At 34.9% G+C, this 24,219-nt stretch overlaps 1 protein-coding gene across 7 annotated transcripts in view; it reads right to left on the bottom strand.

Annotated features, from left to right (window-relative positions):
• Positions 1-2,568: 2,568 nt before the first annotated feature.
• Positions 2,569-24,219, bottom strand: part of LOC121387641 (advillin-like) — an 82,728-nt gene continuing 61,077 nt past the window's right edge. For all 7 annotated transcript variants that reach the window (XM_041518818.1, XM_041518814.1, XM_041518815.1 and 4 more), the window contains 15 exons: positions 23,403-23,501; positions 21,729-21,873; positions 20,801-20,901; positions 20,401-20,538; positions 19,381-19,467; positions 19,040-19,111; positions 18,141-18,329; positions 15,348-15,403; positions 13,830-13,926; positions 13,310-13,402; positions 11,500-11,613; positions 9,490-9,612; positions 8,431-8,502; positions 7,620-7,730; positions 2,569-5,496 (listed from right to left, as the gene is read on the bottom strand). In XM_041518818.1, coding sequence (XP_041374752.1) covers positions 5,383-5,496; positions 7,620-7,730; positions 8,431-8,502; positions 9,490-9,612; positions 11,500-11,613; positions 13,310-13,402; positions 13,830-13,926; positions 15,348-15,403; positions 18,141-18,329; positions 19,040-19,111; positions 19,381-19,467; positions 20,401-20,538; positions 20,801-20,901; positions 21,729-21,873; positions 23,403-23,501 — 1,611 coding nt within the window. In that variant the 3' untranslated portion in view covers positions 2,569-5,382. The remainder of the gene's footprint in view (positions 5,497-7,619; positions 7,731-8,430; positions 8,503-9,489; positions 9,613-11,499; positions 11,614-13,309; positions 13,403-13,829; positions 13,927-15,347; positions 15,404-18,140; positions 18,330-19,039; positions 19,112-19,380; positions 19,468-20,400; positions 20,539-20,800; positions 20,902-21,728; positions 21,874-23,402; positions 23,502-24,219) is intronic.

The following is a 24,219-nucleotide window of genomic DNA, read 5'->3' as shown; positions in this document are numbered from 1 at the left end:
TGTGAAAATGTAAATATTTTGCTAAAACTATGAAATGTTATATAATTATACAACATATATGTAGTATATATCAACAATGCACTATTCATAGCAAATCGTAAACAACACACTAGTCAAAGCATATTGTAAACAATGCACTAGTCATAGGATCCATAAACAATACACTATTCAACAATATTGGAATGATCAAATGTTGCTATAATATCTTTTTCTGAAATAACAAAAAAAAAAAAAAATCTATATAATAAACCCAGCCACCTTTATGCAAAAAAAACAGTGTCCACTTTTAAAAAGATGAATAAATTAGGTCAATTTTATAGAGCAGTTACATTTAATCTGACTATATCTCTACTTTCAACAATAATATTATTATATTGTAATAAAAATAAAATAATTTTATTTATTCCATTAAAACAATTGAGTTTATTTGGTCATTGCCAAATGTGTTTGTTTTAATGAAATAATTTTTATTTTTTTTATTTTTTTATTTAAATCAATGTTGGTCTCAATATGGTTCTTAACATATCTTTTTTATTAAACATGAAACAAATTGATATCTTTTTATTTGAGAATATAATAGTCACCTATGATATTTATGAATCTGAAATGATCACCATCAAAGAAATGATTCTAGTTCTAAGAAAAGATAATATTTACATAAATGTTTTTACAATGTTGCATTGTAAACAAGTTGTGAGATTCTTTAATATACCGTAAATCTTATAATAGACACTTGGTAACCCAGAACAATGTACACCAGAGAGCAGTTTGTTTCGAATATCATATATATTTAGAAGTGTACATGTACATGTATATACACAGATTATTCTGCATTGTCCAAAAATATGACGACAGCCATGTTAAAAACATACGAGGGCTGGCATGTGCAAAAATACTGTGTGCAAAAACTATGAGGACTCTTGCCGTGTGCAAAAATATGAGGACTCTTGCCATGTGCAAAAATATTAAAAACTCAAGGATGACCAAAAACATGCTGGATTTGCCAAAACTGATGATTTAATAAAGTTTAAAGTTCAAATAAAATTCAATGCCAGAACACTGGTCTCCAACCATGACCACATTTCAGAGGTATTGCAACACAGAGGTTACAGATGTCTATTCACAGATATACAGTAATTTACCCTGTTGTAAACCTAATAATATATTATCTATTTTGGATATCTAACCTATAATAGACACACCGGAGAAAACTGTTATTGTTATTCGCTATGCAAGTCTGACATCATATAACGTCATGTAAATAAAATGTGTTGAGTGCGTCGTTAAATAAAACGTTTTCTTCTTCTTCGCTATGCAAGTCTCACAGACAGGTATACAATTCTGAGACATTAAATAGTAGTCGTTGAATAATTTTCAGTTGACTAGAAATGTCACTAATAAAGAATTTTAAAACATGATTTTCTTTTGAGATTCAAATATTAAATAACTACTGTATATCATGTCCTTCAAAACAGATTACAAGAAAAATTAAAAGTAATCAATAAATAAATATTTTTCAGAAAAGTCAATTCAGATTCATAAAGATGCAAGTGTTATCTCGTTTCATGACTATTATTGTTCTATTTCAAGATATAAAGAATGAGAAAAATGGTAAAAAGAAAAGATTACAAAAAAACGCAGTAATGTTTACAATCATTAATATTTTAGACTGACAACTGACAAAATTAAGTCGGTGACCAGTAGAAAGGAAAAGATTTCAACCTCTGCATTTTTAAAACCATTTTCCCCTTTAACTTCAATATACATGTATATTGAAACAAAATGTTAACAAAAATGTTCTCTTCACCAACCATAAAATATGCATAACATTGAAAAACATATTTATACTGATATAAAACCACATTTAAATGAGCCAATGGACATTTGTATAAGGGAAAACCACATTTAAATGAGCCAATGGACATTTATATAAGGGAAAACAACATTTAAATGAGCCAATGAATCAGAAGTTTTTATCAGGTCATATTATTTGGAACATATCAAAGATTAATAAATTGTTGAACTATACATATAAAGTGAAATAAGTTGTATATATAAAAATTATATCTACACTGAGGAATGTGAGACAAAGATATTCTTTGTAAATGCAATATAAAAATAGAAAACAAATTGCACAAAAACTAATATGACAAAGATATTTTTCTGTGTACAAACACAATCTTGTATTAGGCAATCATAAAAGAAAATTGTTTTTCACTTGAAAAGTTTATATTGTAAATTGTCAACAGTAATTTGTGTGTTTCTGTGATCATTAACATATAACATTATATATATATATATATATATATATATATATATATATATATATATATATATATATATATAGTCAAATAAGTCTAATAAGCAATTAACAGTTTCAAAAGGTTATTTTGCTATTTTCAAAATTATCTTATTACATTTTATATATTTATTATATTTAATTAGGAATCCACCAATGTTTTTTATTATTATTATTTTTATTTTGTTTGTTTGGGGGTTTTTATCTGAAAATTTATAAAAACAAATTTGGTTTGATTTACTAACTTAATGTTATTAAAAAAAAAAAAATTATCTCATTTGTGATCACAAATTTATGTATATAAAAATCATTCTCTTAAATCTTGAGATAAAACAACATATCTTTACACATATAAATACATGTAGGTCATTTTGTATATTTGTTATGCTGCTGGGTTTTTTTTCAACTACGACTTCTATCAATCGTGTCCTAAGAAGTGCTTACATTACAAGTATGATATGAAATTGCCATCTTCATGAGATGAGATATCAATAATATTTTAGCAAAAGCATGAAATTGTCTATATTTTGTATATAACAATCATCATTTTAACTTTATTCTAAACTAAAAAACGAGAATATGCCACAAAACTGACCAATAAAGTCCTTTTGATAGTCTATTTAACTAAGTTAACATATTGTAAACCATGTTACCACCCAATGATGTTATTTTAACAAGACTTCATTTTCAGAGAAATAGCAGTTTCTACTGAGAAGGTATTCACTATTATTTGACTGAACATTTTTTAAAAGATATTTTACTGAACATTAGATAAAAACCGTTAACCTGATGAGTGTCATTTACATTGAAATAGCAGTTTCCACTGAAAGGTTAACAACTATATATATATATATATATTACTGAACATTACATGTTATATAATAAATAAGTTTAACCAAATGACTATTTATATAACCCAGACTTGCTTGCAAGACTTTCCTTACGACGGAGCCGACATGAACAACTGCATCTCTGGTTTGCTCTTAGAACATCAGCACTGAGCCACTGTAAATGTTTTTATTCATCACCACAATAAGAAATCACTCACAAGTCCAAGATTAGGTGACAGCAACCACATCATATTGTTTGCTTTGGGCCTCACACACCTTCAGAGATAGCCGTACTTATATGCAGGATCTTGTAATGCTTACAAGTGTGGGTGATTCCTGAGAATGGCCATTTACTTGTTATAAGCAAAGCATTTTAGACAGGTTCGATAATAGCCATCACATATTTTTACCTCAGTAGTTTTTAGTATAAAATGTATGTCAAATATTTTTTTTAAAATATTAAATTGGTATTAATTAGTGATTTCTAAGTGGCGAACACTTTTATGGTAATGCAAATTAATAAACTAGAGAAAAAAATCATTCCATTTATTTTCTTAGCCTAGTATTTATCTTGGCAATTATCAACAGGAAATACAGGATCTCAAACTGTTGAGTCACCAAATTGTGAAATCTAAATTTAATTTGAATGTGACAAATATATTTCATTGCCAAAAACCCAATTATAAAACTGTCCGGTTTTTAATGTACTACTATTTGTGCACTTTGGCTAAATGAAATTTAAATTTCGCTACAGATTTTGACAAAATTGTCCAAATTGTTAATAATTTTGGGGTCTACCTTAATCTCTGCTTTAACAGGAACAAGACAATATTAAAGTAAAATCTCTAAAAAAAATCAAGCCGATTTAAAGCTTTAAAATGTCAAAGCAGGACTGAAACATATGCAGAAGTAAGAAGCCTTGAGACAAATAACTGAAGAAATAAAATGACAAAATACCATAAGCTCACCAAAACTGATAAAATATTTTTTAAAGCTTCAAAATACTGGTTCTTTATATAGAGCATATAATCTAATTTTGTTTATACAGGGGGAGGTAATTCAAAATGAAAATGTGAAGCATCATAATATCCCCAAAAAATAGTTTGGTAAAACAATTTATAATTCAATTACTAGTATTTATTTTGGGTGATCTATGAAATGTACACACTCAAGTATTGAACATTATTCCAATTGTTTCAATTGTTGAACAATATGTCACATTCATTTTTGTTTCCATCCAGTAATTTTCCAGATTTGAACAATCTGTCCCAGTTCTACCAATTATTTCTTGTGGTGTCATGATTTCTTTTTACTTAGCTATCATTTTTCAACAGTTTAATGAAAAATAACAACTGTAAGATATGATTTACAAAATATGTTAACTTATATAAAAGCAATTTTGGAACAGGTACAGACAATTCCTGTTCTTAGTCAAAAATATAATCAGTTAATTATCAACAAATAATCTAATAGTTCCGCATCTCCCAGTTTTTTATTATTTATTTTTAATAAATAAATAAAAAAATTCTCCATTTCAACTATTTTCATTTGATATTGGAATAACAATTCTAATACTAATAAAATCCAAGCCCAACGATTTTATGGAAAACACTTTTTCAGCTCAATTCCCAGTGATCACCAAAACTAATTGAAATGCCGCTGAAACATAGGATCAAATTATAACAAATGTGCATTAAATTTTTCCTATGATTAGAAACTGTTTTTCAATAATTGTGGTAATGGGGGATTATTTCACATGATAATGGGTAACAATCCTTAGTTCTGTGATTTTATACGCAAGCTGCCAACATGGTACTGTACAGGAAAAAAACCTCTGTTGCCACGAAATCTGAAGGCCTGAAAATCTGTTTTCAATCAACAGACATCTTTAATTCAGTGATAAATGTTCAATGGTAGAATGATGAATCCCATAACAACAACAATCATCATTGTTAGGTGAGAAAATAAATTGTATGACAGGTCAATAAAAATATCAATGATGCATTTCGAATTTTTGGTCAATTCTGTACAAATTTTATGCCTGAGAAAGAAGGAATGTCAACTATTTGTACATTAATAAGCATTTCATACCAAAATTCTATTGGAAAAAAAAATGAAAATACTATTTTCATATTAACAATTACTATGAATGAATAGTTCAAGACAAAGTAATTCTTGAACATCTTCTTAATATTTGTACATCCTAAAACAATATTTCAAGATAATCAGTTAAATGCAGCTCCTAATGAATTTTCAAAACAATTTTAATTCTTTTTTAATCTGCACTTGTTTCCATGCTGGCTTTCTCATGAATGATTCATATGACATTTTGAACAGTCTCATGAACTCTTCTTGTTCCAAATGCACCTAAAAGATTAAAAAAAAGATAAAACATTTACTTTCCATTAACACAGGCCCTAATATAGAATTGAAAAAATAGAAGTGACTTCTCCCTTCTTAGAAGAAGTTTGATAAAAATAGGCAAAGTGAACATTTATTGTATATTTTGTAACATTTCGCCATGTTCCGAGTTCAATTGGAAAACATTCCAAGTTATTAACTGGGTTCTAATCCTAATATTTGTATATAAAATACTACCACCGGTAATAAAATTTAAACAAAACAATTGTATGTTTTATTAAAAAACATGATATTATTAAGTAACTGATAATGTGCCTTGCATTAAAATCAAAGTATTAATTAGTCTTTTCTGGCATTACTGAAATGAATGTCCGAAGATTAACAATGTTTGACTGGTCACAACAAACTGCACGACATGTGTCGATGTACAGTCTGGTGCCAATGTAAAAACATGGACTGACATATGGCGACTAAGTGCCAAATGTGCTATGACATTCAACAACTCGGGGTCTTGACGTCTGTTGAGTAATTTTGATTTTGAAATCAGATTAGGTCTAAAATATTATGGCGACTTAGACCTTTCACTACTGCTAATAATTTTGTGCAACTTGAGCAGATTTTCAGCAAAAAACAAAATGCTCATTTTGCCATCTAGATTAGGGCCTTGTTAACAATGGAAATTTAACATATAATCTGAAATAAAACAAAAATATGTAATATAATTGTATGCCATGATAAGGTATGACATACATTTATGGGCTTGCTCTAGATGAACAGAAAACAATTGCCAAATTAAAACTGTTATATTTCAAATATTGCAGAAATCCAGTTATTTTCCAACACAACATCTATAATTACATGAAATTATTTTGCAAATTAAAATAATCAAATTTCTGTTATATTCATTACAATGTAAAGGCATCCCATTAGACCAGCCATAGCAATGTGACTTTTGTTCATTTCTCGATCAACATTAAACATTAAATGGTCAGGTAACATCAGATGACATCACTTTATATAATTGTTGTACTAATGAACATTGTCGTTTTAGAAACAAAAAATAAAAAATAAGATATAATCTAGTTTGTAGTATTTTTATTAAGTATAATTCAACACTTAATTGCAAGGGTTGTCTGTTATTTCTTATAAATTAATCTAGGTATGAACAAAAAAAAATCAGCATGACAAACTTTCGCATTAAAGTGAGTTTGTTTTGTTTAACACCACCACTAAAGTACATTGATTTATTAATCATCAGCTATTGGATGTTAAACATTTGGCAATTTTTGTATTTAGAGCGGACACACTACATTTTTCCATTACCAGCAAGGGATCTTTTATATGCACTTTCCAACACAGGACAGCACATACCACAGCCTTTGATACACCATTTATGGTGCACTGAATGGAACAAGAAATAGCCCAATGGATCCATAAACAGTGATCAATCCTAGACCAACTATGCATCAAGCGAGCGCTTTACCACTGGGATTCGTCCCACCCCAACCCTACAAGAAATGGGGGCAGGACGTAGCCCACTGGTAAAGCTCTTGCTTGATATGCAGTCAGTTTGAGAATGATCCCCATCGGTGGACCCATTGGGTCATTTCTCGTTCCAGCCAGTGCACCACAACTGGTATATTAATGACCATGGTATGTGCTATCCTGTCTATGGGATGGTGCATATAAAAGATTCCTTGCTACTATTGAAAAAATGTAGTGGGTTTCCTCTTTAGAAGTATGTTAAAATTACCAAATGTTTGACATCCAATAGCCAATGATTAACAAATCAATGTGCTCTAGTGGTGTCGGTAAACAAAACAAACTTAACTAAAAGAAGGAAGGAAATGTTTTATTTAACGACGCACTCAACACATTTTATTTAAGGTTATATGGCGTCATACATATGGTTAAGGATCACACAGATATTGAGAGAGGAAACCTGCTGTCGCCACTTCATGGGCTACTCTTTTCGATTAGCAGCAAGGGATCTTTTATATGCACCATCCCATAGATAGGATAGCACATCCCACGACCTTTGATATACCAGTCGTGGTGCACTGGCTGGAGCGAGAATAACTAAAAGAAATGATGGACAAATTTACCATTAGACAATAATTGTATCTCACCTCTCTTGCTTCAGCGTTTACGCCCGGTGGAAGGTCTTCTACATCGACTGTTAGCTGTTCATAGGGGAACTTTGACACCTCGTTAAAACTCGGCGCTGATCCATTAACAGCCTAGAAAATAATAATAACAGCAGTCATGTTACAATAATATTAGTGTTAATTTACACATTTCAATTTACAGTTCAAAGAGAAACTTTGATACCTCATTAAAACTTGTGAGTTGATACATTAACAGCCTGGAAATACAATAACAAAATGGCAATAATCATGATGCTACATAATATTACCATTAACTCAGACTCCAGTTATATTATATATATTATCATATTATTTATATTATTGAAAGTTATTTACTGGCAAAGTAAGCAAACTTCTTGTAATCTGGATCCCCCTGAAACAGATATCCAGAATGGGTGGGGTGGATATATTCAGGGTATAAATCTACAGTTTTGTATCACATTTGATAGCGACTACTATTTCTACTATATTTTCTTATTTAGAATACCAGTGTCTGTATATCATGTGTTTGCGATCGTATACAAATGTTTGTAGCACTCAGTTTCTACTTTAATTTATAATATATATGTTTTTGTACATATGAAATTATTGGGAGGCAAAATGCGGTTTGGGCTACTCAAAGTATTAAAACAACAAACACCTTGTAAATACAGACACCGATATTCTAAAAAAAAAAAAAAAGTATTTAATTTGTATGTTACATCATCGAAAAGGCTCTATTGGTCGGAAACATTTTACAATGGTTGTAAACTCAGAACTGTGGATACATGTAATAAACAAGAGTTGTGCTTACATCTTGTACAAGTGAAAATGACACAGCATCAGATCCTAGCTCTTCCTTCATTTGTTCATAAGTCTTTCCTTTCTGAAAAGACAAATTCAACTCATATTCAACATACTGAAAATATTGCCATGTACTTTTCATGATTTAAGTTTACATACCTCACTGTACTCAGTAGGCATGGTGGAGCGGGGGCTCTAGCCGCCCAATAATTCTGAATAAAAAAAATTACTGGTAGTAAATCTCAAGGCAGAGATGAATTTTACTTGTAGAATGCAGGAAATTGCATTTCAGGACATCTAGTTTTCAAACATCCATTCTTACTTGCTTCCTTGCTTCCGCTGTGCCTGCTAAGTAGATATACATGTAGGACCTGGTGTCTACTTTTCTCAAACAGCCTCGTTTCAAAGATTAATGAACACCTTGATTCTATCATGTGAAAACAACAATTACTTGAAATTAAAGGTCTCTTTGAGTTGTTGACTAAAGAGTTAATTTTTGATATAACATTCAGGAGTAATTGAGGTCTTCAAAGTAAAAATAAAAATTAATTAACTTTTGAAATAAAAAAATAAAAATTAGTTTTAATTAATTTTTAAAAATTAAATGTATTGAGATGAACATCTGTAGATACAACTATAAACCAAGTTTTATTGATCTGGGACTTGAGCTAAAATTTAATGCTGGAGCTCAAACAAAAGTCAATGCCATCATCAATGCCATCAAAATTAAAACTTATCCCTGTGTGCAGCAACAGCAAGCAACACTAACATTCGCAAACTATTTTACTGGTCCCCGATGTGGTCATTTGGTTTACCTTGAAACAGATAAACCAGTTCAGGGACCGTTTCTCTACTTGGTCCTAAACCCTGCAATTAAAAAAACATCTGCAGCCAAAACAACATGCTGTTGAAACAATTATATGTAGGCCAAGGCAAAAACAAATTAAAACTCTATAGCAATCTTCAAGGGATTGTTGATTGCAGCAGGCAATTGCAGATTTGTAGGTCTGGCTGAACTCGGCCCAGTGTTCTCCTTCAGAATTTGACAAATAAAATCAAAGCGACCTACATTCCACAGATCGGTGTCCCACACTCCAAAGAATCCCGTAAAAGATGGTGGTTCAAATCCCTGTTTGATGCGACAGATTGGAGTGTCGGTGTCTCTCCCGGCTGGGTCAGTGGCCAGGTATTCCTACAATAAAACAAGCAGAAAGTAGAATTATTACCCATATGGCTAATAATATCCTGGTACATATCAAAGTGATAAGTCCCACTAGAATGCCAAGTGGGACATAACACTTTAATGGTAAACAATAATGTCATTGATTGGCACATGACAACCTTACAGGAACGTCAACCAAACGAGTCGAGTGATATAAATTAAGATCAATTATTGGTAATAAATAGGATATTAAACTCATGTTTTTGTCCCTCGTGAAATAATTTTCATTGTTACTCCAGGGTGCGAACTTAAGAATTTGTCTCCCACAGCAAATTTTTGTTAATAACTGCCATGTGTGAAATGGCTCACCAACGGCAATTTTTTTTAAATTGACATTTGCAGCAAATAAACATGACTGAAAGGTTAATTTGCTGTATGTACACATGTCAAATGTGCAAATGTTAAATATTGGCAGATAATGTACACCAGGACCCATATTCACGAAACATCGTAAGCCTAGTTTTACACATAAACGTAAATCTACGACTGACGAGCTATTCACGAAACATCGAAAACGTAAGTTACATGTAAAGTTGGACGTAAATATAAGAGTGCCTCCAGTTACAACTAACGCAGCACGTAAGTCGTGTTCATATAATAAATCAAGCACGATCGCCGTTATTTACTATTATTTACGAAAACTGGTAGCAGTTCCAATAATTGTAGGGGTTGCGATGGCGAACGCCCACGGATTTAACATATTTTTGTTAGTGATCGAACAGATGTTTTCGACTCGGCCAATTTCTCCTGAGTTATCTTTTCCTTTTTAAGAAATATCCTCAAGTTCGTACCAAAACGCAGATCCTCACCAATACCAAAATGTCATGGTTCGCCATTCGCGATGTTATTGTTAGCAGACGACAAACGAAGTTGAGTTTTGTGCATTTGTTATTTACCCGGTAGCCATCGTTTCTAATCGGTTTTTTTATTTTATTTCTCCGGTGAGAGTGTTAAATCGTAGATTTACGTCCAACTAAGTTACGTTTACATTTACGACCGTCTTTGAGAATAAGGTGCTTCTTGCACGTATACGTAAATCTACGGCAGACGTAAGTGCTAGTCGTAGACGTAAATTTACACCTTTTTGTGAATATGGGTGTCCAGGTGTATACATTTTGCCATTGTTGAGGAGCTTTACCAGTGGCACAAAAGTGCTATTGGTGATGCTCTCTACCTACGGCAATAAATCTCAATAACAGCAGCTGCCGTCGATGCTGTCATTAAGGTCGAGCCCTGTTGATTTCACTTGAGACAAACATAATAGGAAACGGAAGCTCGTTTAATATCCTATGTCTTACATAAGTGATGAAATTGCCATATACCTTCAAGTTGATAAAAATACAAATGTATTTGTCATTCATTATGTCGGACTACAGCATTCAAAATAAGCACTGCTTGGACCTGCAAAATGTAGTCCCATGGTTCTCCAGTGGACAAGTAAAAATGTTCCCATGCGAAAAGCTGGTGCGACTAATCACATAATAAGAATGCTGCTATAGTTAAAAGTTTGTTTTGTTTAACGACACCACTAGAGCACATTGATTTATTAATCATCAGCTATTGGATGTCAAACATATGGTAATTTTTACATACAGTCTTAGAAAGGAAACCTGCTACATGGTTTTTTCATTAGCGGCAAGAGATCTTTTATATGTGCCATCCCATAGTTAGGTTAGCACATATCATAGCCTTTGATATACCAGTTATGGTCCACTGGCTGGAGCAAGAAACAGCCCAATTGTTCTACCGACATGGGTCGATCCCAGACTGACCGCACATCAGGCGGGCTCTTTACCAATGGGCACGCCGTTTTGCAGGCATGAGAATCATGTGTATTTATAAAATTATTTTTAAAACCTTTGCCATCCTGTCTGCTTCTGCTCTCTCATCTTTGTTGGATCCCTTCCCAACCCAGATGTAGATTTGATCCCACACATCCAGGATCATGATGTCTTCCTCTATCAGGTCCGTCTGGAAAAGAAAGGAATGTTTCATTAACAACACATCAGCATATTTTTTTAAACTATGGCTATTCAGACAGATGAAAGCAGGTTACAAACAAACAAACAAAAAAGATATTGGTGGTCTAGTATTGAGATTAGCCCTAGAGTTAGGGTTCAACTTTCCCACAATCAGAACAGTACAAACCATGAACTTTGATGGAACACTGGTTCGAATGAGAAAAAAAACATTTTACCATGAAGGGTGATTGATCCTGCAATCTCATCTACCCCAGGTTTTTCTGTAACATCATAGCAACAAAATGACAAATGTGTGCATGGAACGCTCGTCTCCAAAGGTTTGACAAATCAACTAGACCTCAGTCACTGCTAGTGAATTGGTTTTTGGTCTGGGCTAGTGGAGATTATCAGCTGTATTACTCTAATACACCTGACATTAGTCAAAGCTTCTGTGAGGGTTAGTGACTTTCTCAAACATTTGTCGAACACCGACAGAGTACTATCTATCAGATCAGCCTGTAACAGTGTAATGTAACAGCAACAAAACTAGAACGTGTGCATCGAATATATACAGTGAAATGTCTCTAAACCGGACATGCTAGGGACCAAGTAAAAAAATCTGGTTTTAAAAGGTATCTGGTTTACAGACATTCTCTTCTGTACAGATATTTAAAAAGTGGCTGCAAAAAACGTCACTGTACATGTATCAAGGCGTGACAACCATAACTGACTGTATCCCAAATCATGTTTTTCATAACAAACAACACTATTATCATTTACTGACTATTAAAAATGAAATCTTTTAATTTATTTTTACAAATTATATGCATTTTCAACACTCATATTACATACGTGTCCTCCCTAAAAAAATTACAATAAAAGCGAAAAGGGGGAGGGGAAAGAGAAGAAAAAATAAGAAGGAACTTTGATAAATTTAACAGTGAAACCCGCTACATTATTCCACTAGCAGCAATGGATCTTTATACACTTTCCCACAAACAGGACTACACATACATGTATCAGTGTTGGATATACCACAAACAGGACTACACATACATGTATCAGTGTTGGATGTACCACAAACAGGACTACACATACATGTATCAGTGTTGGATATACCACAAACAGGACTACACATACATGTATCAGTGTTGGATGTACCACAAACAGGACTACACATACATGTATCAGTGTTGGATGTACCACAAACAGGACAACACATACATGTATCAGTGTTGGATGTACCACAAACAGGACTACACATACATGTATCAGTGTTGGATGTACCACAAACAGGACTACACATACATGTATCAGTGTTGGATATACCACAAACAGGACTACACATACATGTATCAGTGTTGGATATACCAGTCATGGCACAGTGATTAGGATGGAACAACACAAAGGGTTCACCAATAGCAGGCCCATAGCCAATGGGGGAGTCGGGGATTCAGTTGACCCCACACCCCACCCCCACCAGTGGCTTTTTTTTTTCAATATGCCCCTGGGACCCCCCTAAGCAACTCGGGTTCTTCGCACCCTCGTGTGAGGCACTTCACTTCGTGCCTCACCATAAGCCTAAACGACCCCCCCACCCCTATCAAAATCCTGGCTACGGGCCTGAATAGGCTTCAATCCTATGACCTAGGGTGATACTGCAACTAAAATTTCAATATAATATACAGTCTTTTATATCAACTCACTTGGACAAAGTCGGGGATTTCTTCTACGCTGAATCGCCCAGCAGCGTTCGACAACTGGAACAGTCTCGGAGCATGAGCACAATTAGCGTCTTCCTGTGAAAAATATAAATAAATTTCAAACAACATCAGTTTGGTTTATAAAACTGACCAATCAATACATTTATCCTGCTGGGCTATTAATGTTATAAAAAATATGTATTTGCAGAGCTTCTAGATTATGGTAGCCCCACTCCATAGTGGCTAGTAAATTTTTTTGACTGATCCCATGGCTAGTGGATTTAAAAAAAATTCTATAAGCCCTGGTATTTGCAACACAAAATATACTAAATAATGAAAACACTTTTTACAGTCATTTGAAAGGAAAGGAAAGGAAATATTTTATTTAACAACACACCTATACTTGTTCTGTGTGAGACTGTTTATATTACAACTTGTGATGTACAATTGAAAACACACCCGTTGTAATATAAACGGTCTTACGCAGGAACTCATTTAGCATTCTCTATTTAGTATCACTGACCTGTAATCTCTTGTCGGATGCATAGGGCTCCTTTCCTCCATCAAAGACATTCCAAAAGTCCTCCTTCTCCTTACCTTCAAACACCATCGTTACAGTTCTGAAATTGAGAATATCATCATTAGTTAAAGTCTCTTTCCCGTAACCTCACCACTAGAGCACACTGATTTATTAATCGACTACTGGATGTCAAACATTGGGTAATTTTAAGATACAGTCTTAACAGAGGAAAGAAAGAAAGACATGTTTTACTTAACAACCCACTCAACACATTTTATTTATGGTTATATGGCATCAGACATAGGGTTAAGGACCACACAGATACTGAGAGGAAACCCACCATCACCACTAAGGGATCTTTTATATGCATCATCCCACAGACAGGATAACACATACCAAAGCCTTTGATATACCAGTCATGGTGCACTGGCTGGAGCGAGAAATAGCCCAATGGGTCCACCGACGGGGATCGATCCCAGACCGACCGCGCATCAAGCGAGTGCTTTACCACTGAGCTACATCCTGCCCCCACCCAAGAGATCCAGTTCTAACAATAATATATTGATGTATATACTCACAGAAAAATGTGTTTTGTGCATATGTTGTAGTAGAAACCCGCTACATTTTTCCCAAGGGATCTTTTATATGTTTGTTTTGTTTAACGACTCCACTAGAGTACACTGATTTATTAATTATCGGCTATTGGATGTCAAACATTTGGTAATTTTAACATATGGTCGGTCTTAAGAGAGGAAACCCACTACATTTTCATTATTAGCAAGGCATCTTTTATATGCACCATTCCAAAGACAGGATAGCACATACCACGGCCTTTGACATACCAGTCGTAGTGCGCTGGCTGGAACGAGAAATAGCCCAATGAGCCCACCAATGGGGATCGATTCTAGACTGACCATGCATCAAGATAGCACTTTATCATTAGGCTACGTCCCCCTCCTACCCCACCATTGATAAAGTTCTGAAACTGAGAATACTTGTTTTAAAGGAACATCTCCTTCATAATGAAATTGTCTTGTTTTCCTAAGAAGATTGATGATAATATGTCTTAAAATTACAAACACTAGTTTTTAAACACTAACCACATATTTCTCCTTCCTCTGTTAACACTTTAACCAAAGGTGTTGCAGGTTTTGTAGATTAACTAACTTTAGTGTCCATGTTCACGGGCTGAAAGCAGAGTCTATACCTTTAAGGTGGCACCACATGATACAACTGCCTTGTATGAGAAAAGCTGATAGTGTAGCAGCCCATGAAAGCACAATGATGTCTTTTCACAATCAGCTATTCGTTTGGCTATGCCAGAACACGGTTCTCACATCGTGTAACATTGCCTTTTGTTATTTTGCCCATACAATTGTTATTTTAAGCAAAGTATGGCCCAGAACATTCAAATCTTTTTTTTCATTTTACGAAAAGTTAAGGACCATACAGTCATGTACCTTTAGTTGGTATAACAAAAAAACAAGCAAATACAAGCATGTACATTAAACATCTAGTTACCGTGGTGATTTTGAAGCAACAACTTTGGCCATTTCTCGTTCATCCCCTGTACATCCCTGAAACAAACAATGATAGTGCAAATTTTTTTTATATATATATATATATGTTCATTATGGAATTTTTACCAACCTAAGTGATCATGTATATAAGTCTAGTAATTTCTACCTATAATTCATATCTTACTCAGGGCTTCTATAATATGGTAGCCCCACTCCCATGGCTAGTGATATTCAATGTTGGGCTAGTAAATAACTACTATTGCCACTCCCCATGGCTGGTGAAAAAGTTTTCAAATACTGCATTTAAGTCTATTTTGTAAATATGAATATCCTGCCCCCCACCCCCCCACCCCCCAATCTTAGTGTTTTTAATCACTATCTCCCTCTATAGGTAACATATCTGATTATTACTATTAGTAAAATTGTATTAAGTAAAGTAGGACTAGTGAACTTTTCAAGTCACTGATCCTATGACTAGTGGATTTTATAAACATTCTAGAAGCCCATCTTACCATGAAAAGAAAGGAAAGTAATATGAATTTAATGACACCTCAGTACATATTAAACTACATAAAACATGGGTTATTGTGACACTTGGTCGAGAGTGAGAGAGGAAAGGAATGTTTGTTTCATGACACCTCAGTACATATTAAACTACATAAAACATGGGTTATTGTGACACTTGGTCGAGAGTGAGAGAGGAAAGGAATGTTTGTTTCATGACACCTCAGTACATATTAAACTACATAAAACATGGTTATTGTGACACTTGGTCGAGAGTGAGAGAGGAAAGGAATGTTTGTTTCATGACACCTCAGTACATATTAAACTACATAAAACATGGGTTATTGTGACACTTGGTTGAGAATGCGAGAGGAAAGTAATATGAATTTAATGACACCTCAGTACATATTAAACTACATAAAACATGGGTTATTGTGACACTTGGTCGAGAGTGAGAGAGGAAAGGAATGTTTGTTTCATGACACCTCAGTACATATTAAACTACATAAAACATGGTTATTGTGACACTTGGTCGAGAGTGAGAGAGGAAAGGAATGTTTGTTTCATGACACCTCAGTACATATTAAACTACATAAAACATGGGTTATTGTGACACTTGGTCGAGAGTGAGAGAGGAAAGGAATGTTTGTTTCATGATACCTCAGTACATATTAAACTACATAAAACATGGGTTATTGTGACACTTGGTCGAGAGTGAGAGAGGAAAGGAATGTTTGTTTCATGACACCTCAGTACATATTAAACTACATAAAACATGGGTTATTGTGACACTTGATCGAGAGTGAGAGAGGAAAGGAATGTTTGTTTAATAACACCTCAGTACATATTAAACTACATAAAACATGGTTATTGTGACACTTGGTCGAGAATGCGAGAGGAAAGGAAAGGAATGTTTGTTTAATGACACCTCAGCACATTTTAAACTAAGGCTATTTGGTGTCTAACATATGGTTATTTTGACACTTGGTCGAGAATGCGAGAGGAAAGAAAAGCAATGTTTGTTTAATGACACCTCAGCACATTTTAAACTACATAAAACATGGTTATTTTAAACTATGGCTATTTGGTGTCTAACATATGGTTATTTTGACACTTGGTCGAGAGTGAGAGAGGAAAGGAATGTTTGTTTAACGACACCTCAGCACATTTTAAACTATGGCTATTTGGTGTCTAACATATGGTTATTTGACACTTGGTCGAGAATGCGAGAGGAAAGGAAAGCAATGTTTGTTTAATGACACCTCAGCACATTTTAAACTACATAAAACATGGTTATTTTAAACTATGGCTATTTGGTGTCTAACATATGGTTATTTTGACACTTGGTCGAGTGAGAGAGGAAAGGAAAGGAATGTTTGTTTAATGACACCTCAGCACATTTTAAACTATGGCTATTTGGTGTCTAACATATGGTTATTTTGACACTTGGTTGAGAATGAGAGAGGAAAGGAAAGCAATGTTTGTTTAATGACACCTCAGCACATTTTAAACTACAGATATTTGGTGTCTTACATATTGTCATTTTCACACTTGGTAGAGAGTGATAGGAAAAAAAGGAATGTTTGAACAACACATCAGCACATTTTAAACTACGGCTATTTGGTGTCAAACCTTATAATTAACAACTGCTGCCCATAAGATGTTACAGTTCTGACACCCACCTTGCCTGCCCACAAGATGTTACAGTTCTGACACCCAACTTGCCTGCCCACAAGATGTTACAGTTCTGACACCCACCTTGCCTGCCCACAAGATGTTACAGTTCTGACACCCACCTTGCCTGCCCACAAGATGTTACAATTCTGACACCCACCTTGCCTGCCCACAAGATGTTACAGTTCCATTACCCACCTTGCCTGCCCACAAGATGTTACAATTCTGACACCCACCTTGCCTGCCCACAAGATGTTACAGTTCTGACAACCACCTTGCCTGCCCACAAGATGTTACAGTTCTGACACCCACCTTGCCTGCCTACAAGATGTTACTGTTCTAACATCCACCTTGGCTGTCCACAAGATGTTACATTTCTATGACCCACCTTGCCTGCCCACAAGATGTTACTGTTCTAACATCCACCTTGGCTGTCCACAAGATGTTACATTTCTATGACCCACCTTGTCTGCCCATAAGATGTTACAATTCTGACAACCACCTTGCCTGCCCACAAGATGTTACAGTTCTGACACCCACCTTGCCTGCCTACAAGATGTTACTGTTCTAACATCCACCTTGTCTGCCCACAAGATGTTACAGTTCTGACACCCACCTTGCCTGCCCACAAGAAGACAGATGACTTTGTGAATATGACGAAGACGTCATTGGAATTGAGAGACGATGCCCTCATCGGGACTTGAACCGCCTTCGTGTTGAGCTTTGTCGTTCCCCGCACGTGCAACATGTACCTGTCCCCAGGGCCGTTCTTCTCATCTCCCCCTGCCCAGCCAGCTTTACCGCCCTGAAAACAATCATCACAAGTCAAAGTAGTATTTTGTATATATTTATTTTTTACTTTTCTTCCGGACACTGATTTGTGACACCAATCATAGCACAAATATAGTGACCAAGAGATCTAAGCCTAACACAATAATATATTGATGAATATACTCACAGAAAAATGTGTTTTGTGCATGTGTTGTAGTTGTACAAGGTGTACGTTTAATGGCAAGGAAGAAAAAAATCAAATAATAATTTTATGTAAATTTAAACTAATTTTTTTTTTCTCTTTTGATATCTAATTTAATATTTGTCATCATAATGTCTTTACATGGAAAGCAACAGCTGCTTGTGAAACTGACTGTTACAAAGCATTATAATATGTTGGAGCAATTGCCTCCAAGCATGGATCGATGATTTTTTTGCGACTTAAATGTAACTTGCATATTAGCAGTGAATGTGCCTTAAAATATGTGAGAATTATTTTAGTTTTTTTGTCATGAGCAGGGTGGGGGGATATAGATCATTACCCCCCCCCCCACCTGGATCCACACCAGAGGCCTAATTCACAAAGGTCTCTTAGGCTCTGCTAGACAACAAAGCATCCTCTTTGCAAGTCTTTTAGCACTGCACTGCGAGATCGCAAAGTTGCGAGAGTTTTGTGAATTAGGCCCCTGGCCTCTTACACCGTCAATTTCGAGCTTTGTGTACATATACATATAAAGTACTCACCTCAAAGATGACCATCATTCCTCCAAACATAGACATGAAATGGGGCGGCTCTTTGTACTGGACAACACGCACCTACAAAGGAGAGGATTGTAAACCAATTAAAAACATTATTTCATAATTGTTTTTTTCTAACAGGTGTCGAAATGAACAGTTATAGGTGTGACAACAAATCAAGTTTCATTGCTGTAGAACTTCAAAAAAATTTGAGAAATGGAGCAAAACATGAAACTTAATGCTAAAGACAACGTCATCGCCTCCACCACTGAAAAAGTAATATCTATTTTTTACCAAACAGGTTTCCCAATAAATGTGAACTCTAGTGTGAGACCTAACATACGAACCTGAACGGCACTTCCTCCGACTTTATCATCCAGTTCAACGGCTTTCAGAGCAGCAGTCCCCTTCTCATCAGCTGTTGAATGCAAGCCCTGAAAAATAACATAATTTATATAAACTACAATAATAGAAGAGTTCATTTCCAAATCACAATAGAGACCAACACAGAGACAGTTATCAAACAAGCAAAGTGTAACTAAGTCACAACTAAAACAAGATACAGGTGTTAACACTAGAGATCAAACTTTAAAAAAGAACAACATCTATATGGACGGAAAAATAAATGTATATTATGCACCACTTACAGAACTTATATTGAACATTTTAAGAGTTAAAAGTTTGTTTTCTTTAATGACACCACTAGAGCACATTGATTTATTAATTATCGGCTATTGGATGTCAAACATTTGGTAATTTTGACAGTCTTAGAGAGGAAACCCGATACATTTTTCCATCAGTAGCAAGGGATCTTTTATATGCACCATCCCAGACAGGATAGCACATACCATGGCCTTTGATATACCAGTTGTGGTGCATTGGCTGGAACGAGAAATAGCCGAATGGGCCCACTGACAGGGACTGATCCCAAACCGACCGTGCATCAAGCGAGCACCTACAATCAGCTACATCATGCCCATTACGAATAATGACTAAATTACACCAGCTTGAATCATTCTTTTAGTTTTAAAAGTATTTGTAACAAAGAGTGTGTTCCAGATGGGACTACAAGAAGACCTTACCCACAGAAACATTTATTGATTAAAACACAGTGCATGGAGCTGTGGTGAATTCCATTCCAACAACCAACCTGTGACCAAACCACATCTAAAACAGCATTCACCTATTAACACTACAAATCAAACATTCACAAAGAAAATTAGTATAACGAATGGCAAAATAAATGCAAATACATCACAGGTCAAATGCTTAGAGCACTTTGTTTTTAAATTTAAGAGATACTGATGACTGGGTTCTGTATTTGCCACTTTTATTAGAAGTCCTTGCTGGGAAACCAGAGCACTCACCAGCCAGAAGTATACTATGTAGTTTTCTCTCTTGTTCACTTTGTAGGTGTACTGAATCACGTAACAGTCTCCACCGAAGAATTCTCCATGGTGCGCACTCGGAACTTCATGAAGCTCAAAGTTATCAACTCTCCACACCTACAATCACAAAATGTTCATTATCAGTGTTAGCACAATACAACATACTTTATTTAAACTAGTATTCTGAGAGTACCACTAAAGCAATAGATGTCCCTACAGGGCCTAACAAATTTTCATATTTCCCCAAGTTCAATTATTCAACCAATGTTCAAAACAAAGTTACATCTGTATAATGTATGACTGCACAATACAATATTTTACATAGCAATGCTTTCAATTAACCCCCCGAACCCACACCATACATAGCTGGATTACTTACCTCCACCTTACCACTTCCATCATCTACCATCTGTGTCTCTGCTGCCAAAGCATGGTTGCTATGGAGAGTGGCGGCATCAAACTTGGTCTGAACGGTCTTAGCTGAAGAATTCAACATGGAGCAGTAATTAATATTTTGAGATAAAAACAATTGCACATCATAACAATAATGCATATATCTGGGTTGTTTTGGGGTTTTTTTTGTAAATTAAAGGTGATAAAAAATCTAATTTAAGTTTTAAAAAATATATATTTAGTGACACCACCAGAGCACACTGATTAATTATCATGTACTGGATGTCAACATTTGATAATTCTGTCAAGTAGTCTTTGTAGGTATGAATGAATTAATTAATGTTTAACGACACCCCAGCACAAACAATATATCAGCTGTTGGGTGTTAAAGCAACGCAGATGTTTAAATGTCTTCTGAGAAAACCTGCAACATTTTTTCCATTAGCAGCATGGGATATTTTATATATACTTTTCCACAAGCAGGACAGCACATACCATGGCCTTTGATGTGGGGCACTGGTTTGGATGGGGGAAAAAAACAATCAGAGAATTTGACTACTGAGGGGATTTAATACTATGACCCAAGCAGCTCAGGCAATATTGGTGAATGTTGAATGTGTTAATTTGTGTTAATTGGGGCTATTAATGCAGTATAATGTAATGACAAGATTGTGTTTTTTTGTAGTCATCAAAAATAAATATTTTCCTCATGTTATACACACACATTATGGCCCAAAACACATCGCACCTGGGTCTGGCAAGTTATGCCAACAGTCGAAAACAAAAAGCACTGAAATGAATATAACAAAACACAACACATCTGAGAGTAGACAACATGCACAGACATTACCAGACTCTCCCAACTTCAGTGCGTTTTAGGCCTAACTAAAGGAACCATTAACACAAACCCTTACCTATTCTGCTGTTAGTGTAAACTTTTCCAGGTGGAGTTGGCTGGGGCCAGTCTTTAAACAGACATTTGAAATCGACTGGTTCCCCTCCGTCTATCACTCGGGTGACCGGTGTACTCTTGTTGTACTGTTTTTTACTAATAAATCCCTGAAAAATACATAACAAAATTTTTTCAAACATATCTTAGTCATACCTTTTTTTAATGTTTAAAATTTTATCAAATGAATTCAGAAAAGTGAACTTTAAAGAGAGTGCTGTATCCTGTACTATATTTAATGTTTTTCTGCAACACATTAGTCAATATGTTTATATTTTGTATATAATGTAACAGTGAAAAAACATAATAATACAGATAAAAACTTGTATGGCTTATTCTGCATTACTTCAACAGATTAATATATATAAAAAAAAAAATCTGCATCAGCATGTGCATCTTTGCTGCAGACTAACTGCATATCTAAAGATAATGAAATGTTTTATTTAATGATGCACTCAACACATTTTATTTACGGTTATATGATGTCGGACATATGGTTAAGGACCACACAGACATTGAGAGAGGAAACCCACTGTCGCCACTTCATGGGCTACTATTTTTTATTAGCAGCAAGGGATCTTTTATATGCACCATCCCGTAGACAGGATAGCACATATCACGGCCTTTGATATACCAGTTGTGGAGCACTGGCTGGAACAAGAAATAACCCAAGTGAACGCTTTACCACTGGGCTACGTCCCGCCCACATGATCTAAAGAGTTCACACATTAAGCTATGTTAGAATAAATGGGTTCTTCAGAATTTTGTTTTCACTCTATGTTCAATCCATGGTGTGTGGAAAATATATTGTGTCTTTACTTTGAATAAACCGCAATTCTAAAATAATATAATTTAGTACATTCAATTTGGTAGTCGTCATAAAGTGATAGGTTAACCCTGTGCTAGCTGATTTGGTTGTCACTCAAGACGTTATAACAATTTATCATTCTTGGCAGGTAATTTTTGTGACAATTCAAGAAGTGTAATTTTTCCCTGCCCTAACATTTTCCTGAGTGGATTGCCTTGCCATCTCCAAAGCATTTAAATTTTAAGGACTGTGGTTTTTTAACACTCCTGGTGGTTTTTCAAAACCGGAAGATTTGGGTTAAGTTCAGCCAACTGTTTGTCGCTAACGCTTGCCACGATGGTTTTTATGCCATACATTAAATCTAAATGACTACTTTGGAAACAAATCAAAATATATTGACATCCAAAACAAACTTTACAAGGTTTGAAATTGTATTAAAGAAAACCAACAAATGGTATGGTGGGATGTAAAAGTATCACAAGTTCAACATCTAAACGTCATAATGAATTTCATCATACATGTACATGTAAGGATGTTTCTATATTGGATTTTGTTCAATTGGCAACAATATTTATCAAATTATTCAAATTTTATCTATGTAAAGTTTCTTTTGGACGTCAGCATAGGCTGCTAACTTTTATTCCTGTCCCAAGTCAGACCCCCGATCTTATCGGAAGCCGGATTCGGGATAGGCGTATTTGAAACCATAAAGGTATATGAACACGTTAAAATCCTAGCCAAGCCAAGCTAACTTTTATCGAAAAATGGCTGGCTGCACGTAGGCCTGGTTTTCTTAGATGTGTTACCATTGAGACAAATAGAAACACTTACGAGTCCATTTCTCATTGCTTCTTTCTTCTCGCGAGGCGACGCCTTCTTACCGATCCACACCCAGATAGCCACTCCGCCGCGGTCCACGATAAACGCATCCTGCAAATGAAAGAAAGGAATGAAAAGGAATGAAACATAAAGGATTGATTTGTGTATCAACTTCGCTAAAACACTGGCTTTTAGGAAAGGAAATGTTTAACGACACCCCAGCACATTGTTTAATCAGTGGCTATTAGGAAAGGAAAGTAATGTTTGTTTAATGATACCCCAGTGTCTATTTGGAAACGAAAGGAATGTTTCTTTCATGACACCCCAGCATAAAGTCTACTCGGTTACAAAATAGTTTAATATTACGTATGGAATGTTTGTTTAATGACAGCTCTTTAAATATTTTGAAGTAGAGCACTCGCACAAGGAGCTTGGGTTGACTCATATATCAAAGGATATGGTATGTGTTGTCCTGTGTGTGAAAAAGTGCAAAGAAATTATAAAAATATCCTTTGCTGCTAATGCAAAAATAAAGCGACCATATGTTCAAATTACCAAATATTTGAGATCAGATAGCCGATGATTAACAAATCAATGTGCTCTAGTGGTGGCTTTAGAAAAAAGACGCTTTAACTTTAAATGTTTCACTCACATCAGTGTGACAGTTCTATTGTGTAGAGCTGACAATGGTTCAGAGTGGAGTTTATTTTGCATGTTGTCTGATCCACCAAGTTACAAAACTGGCAGAAATTCCACATGCTGTCATGGCCAGAGAGACAAGGACTGGGATGTGGTGAAGGACACCTAAACATTTTAACAGATAGAACCT

Source organism: Gigantopelta aegis, chromosome 13 (genome assembly GCF_016097555.1).
Source record: "Gigantopelta aegis isolate Gae_Host chromosome 13, Gae_host_genome, whole genome shotgun sequence".
Taxonomy (NCBI): Eukaryota; Metazoa; Mollusca; class Gastropoda; order Neomphalida; family Peltospiridae; genus Gigantopelta; species Gigantopelta aegis.
This window is presented reverse-complemented; position numbering and strand designations above follow the sequence as displayed.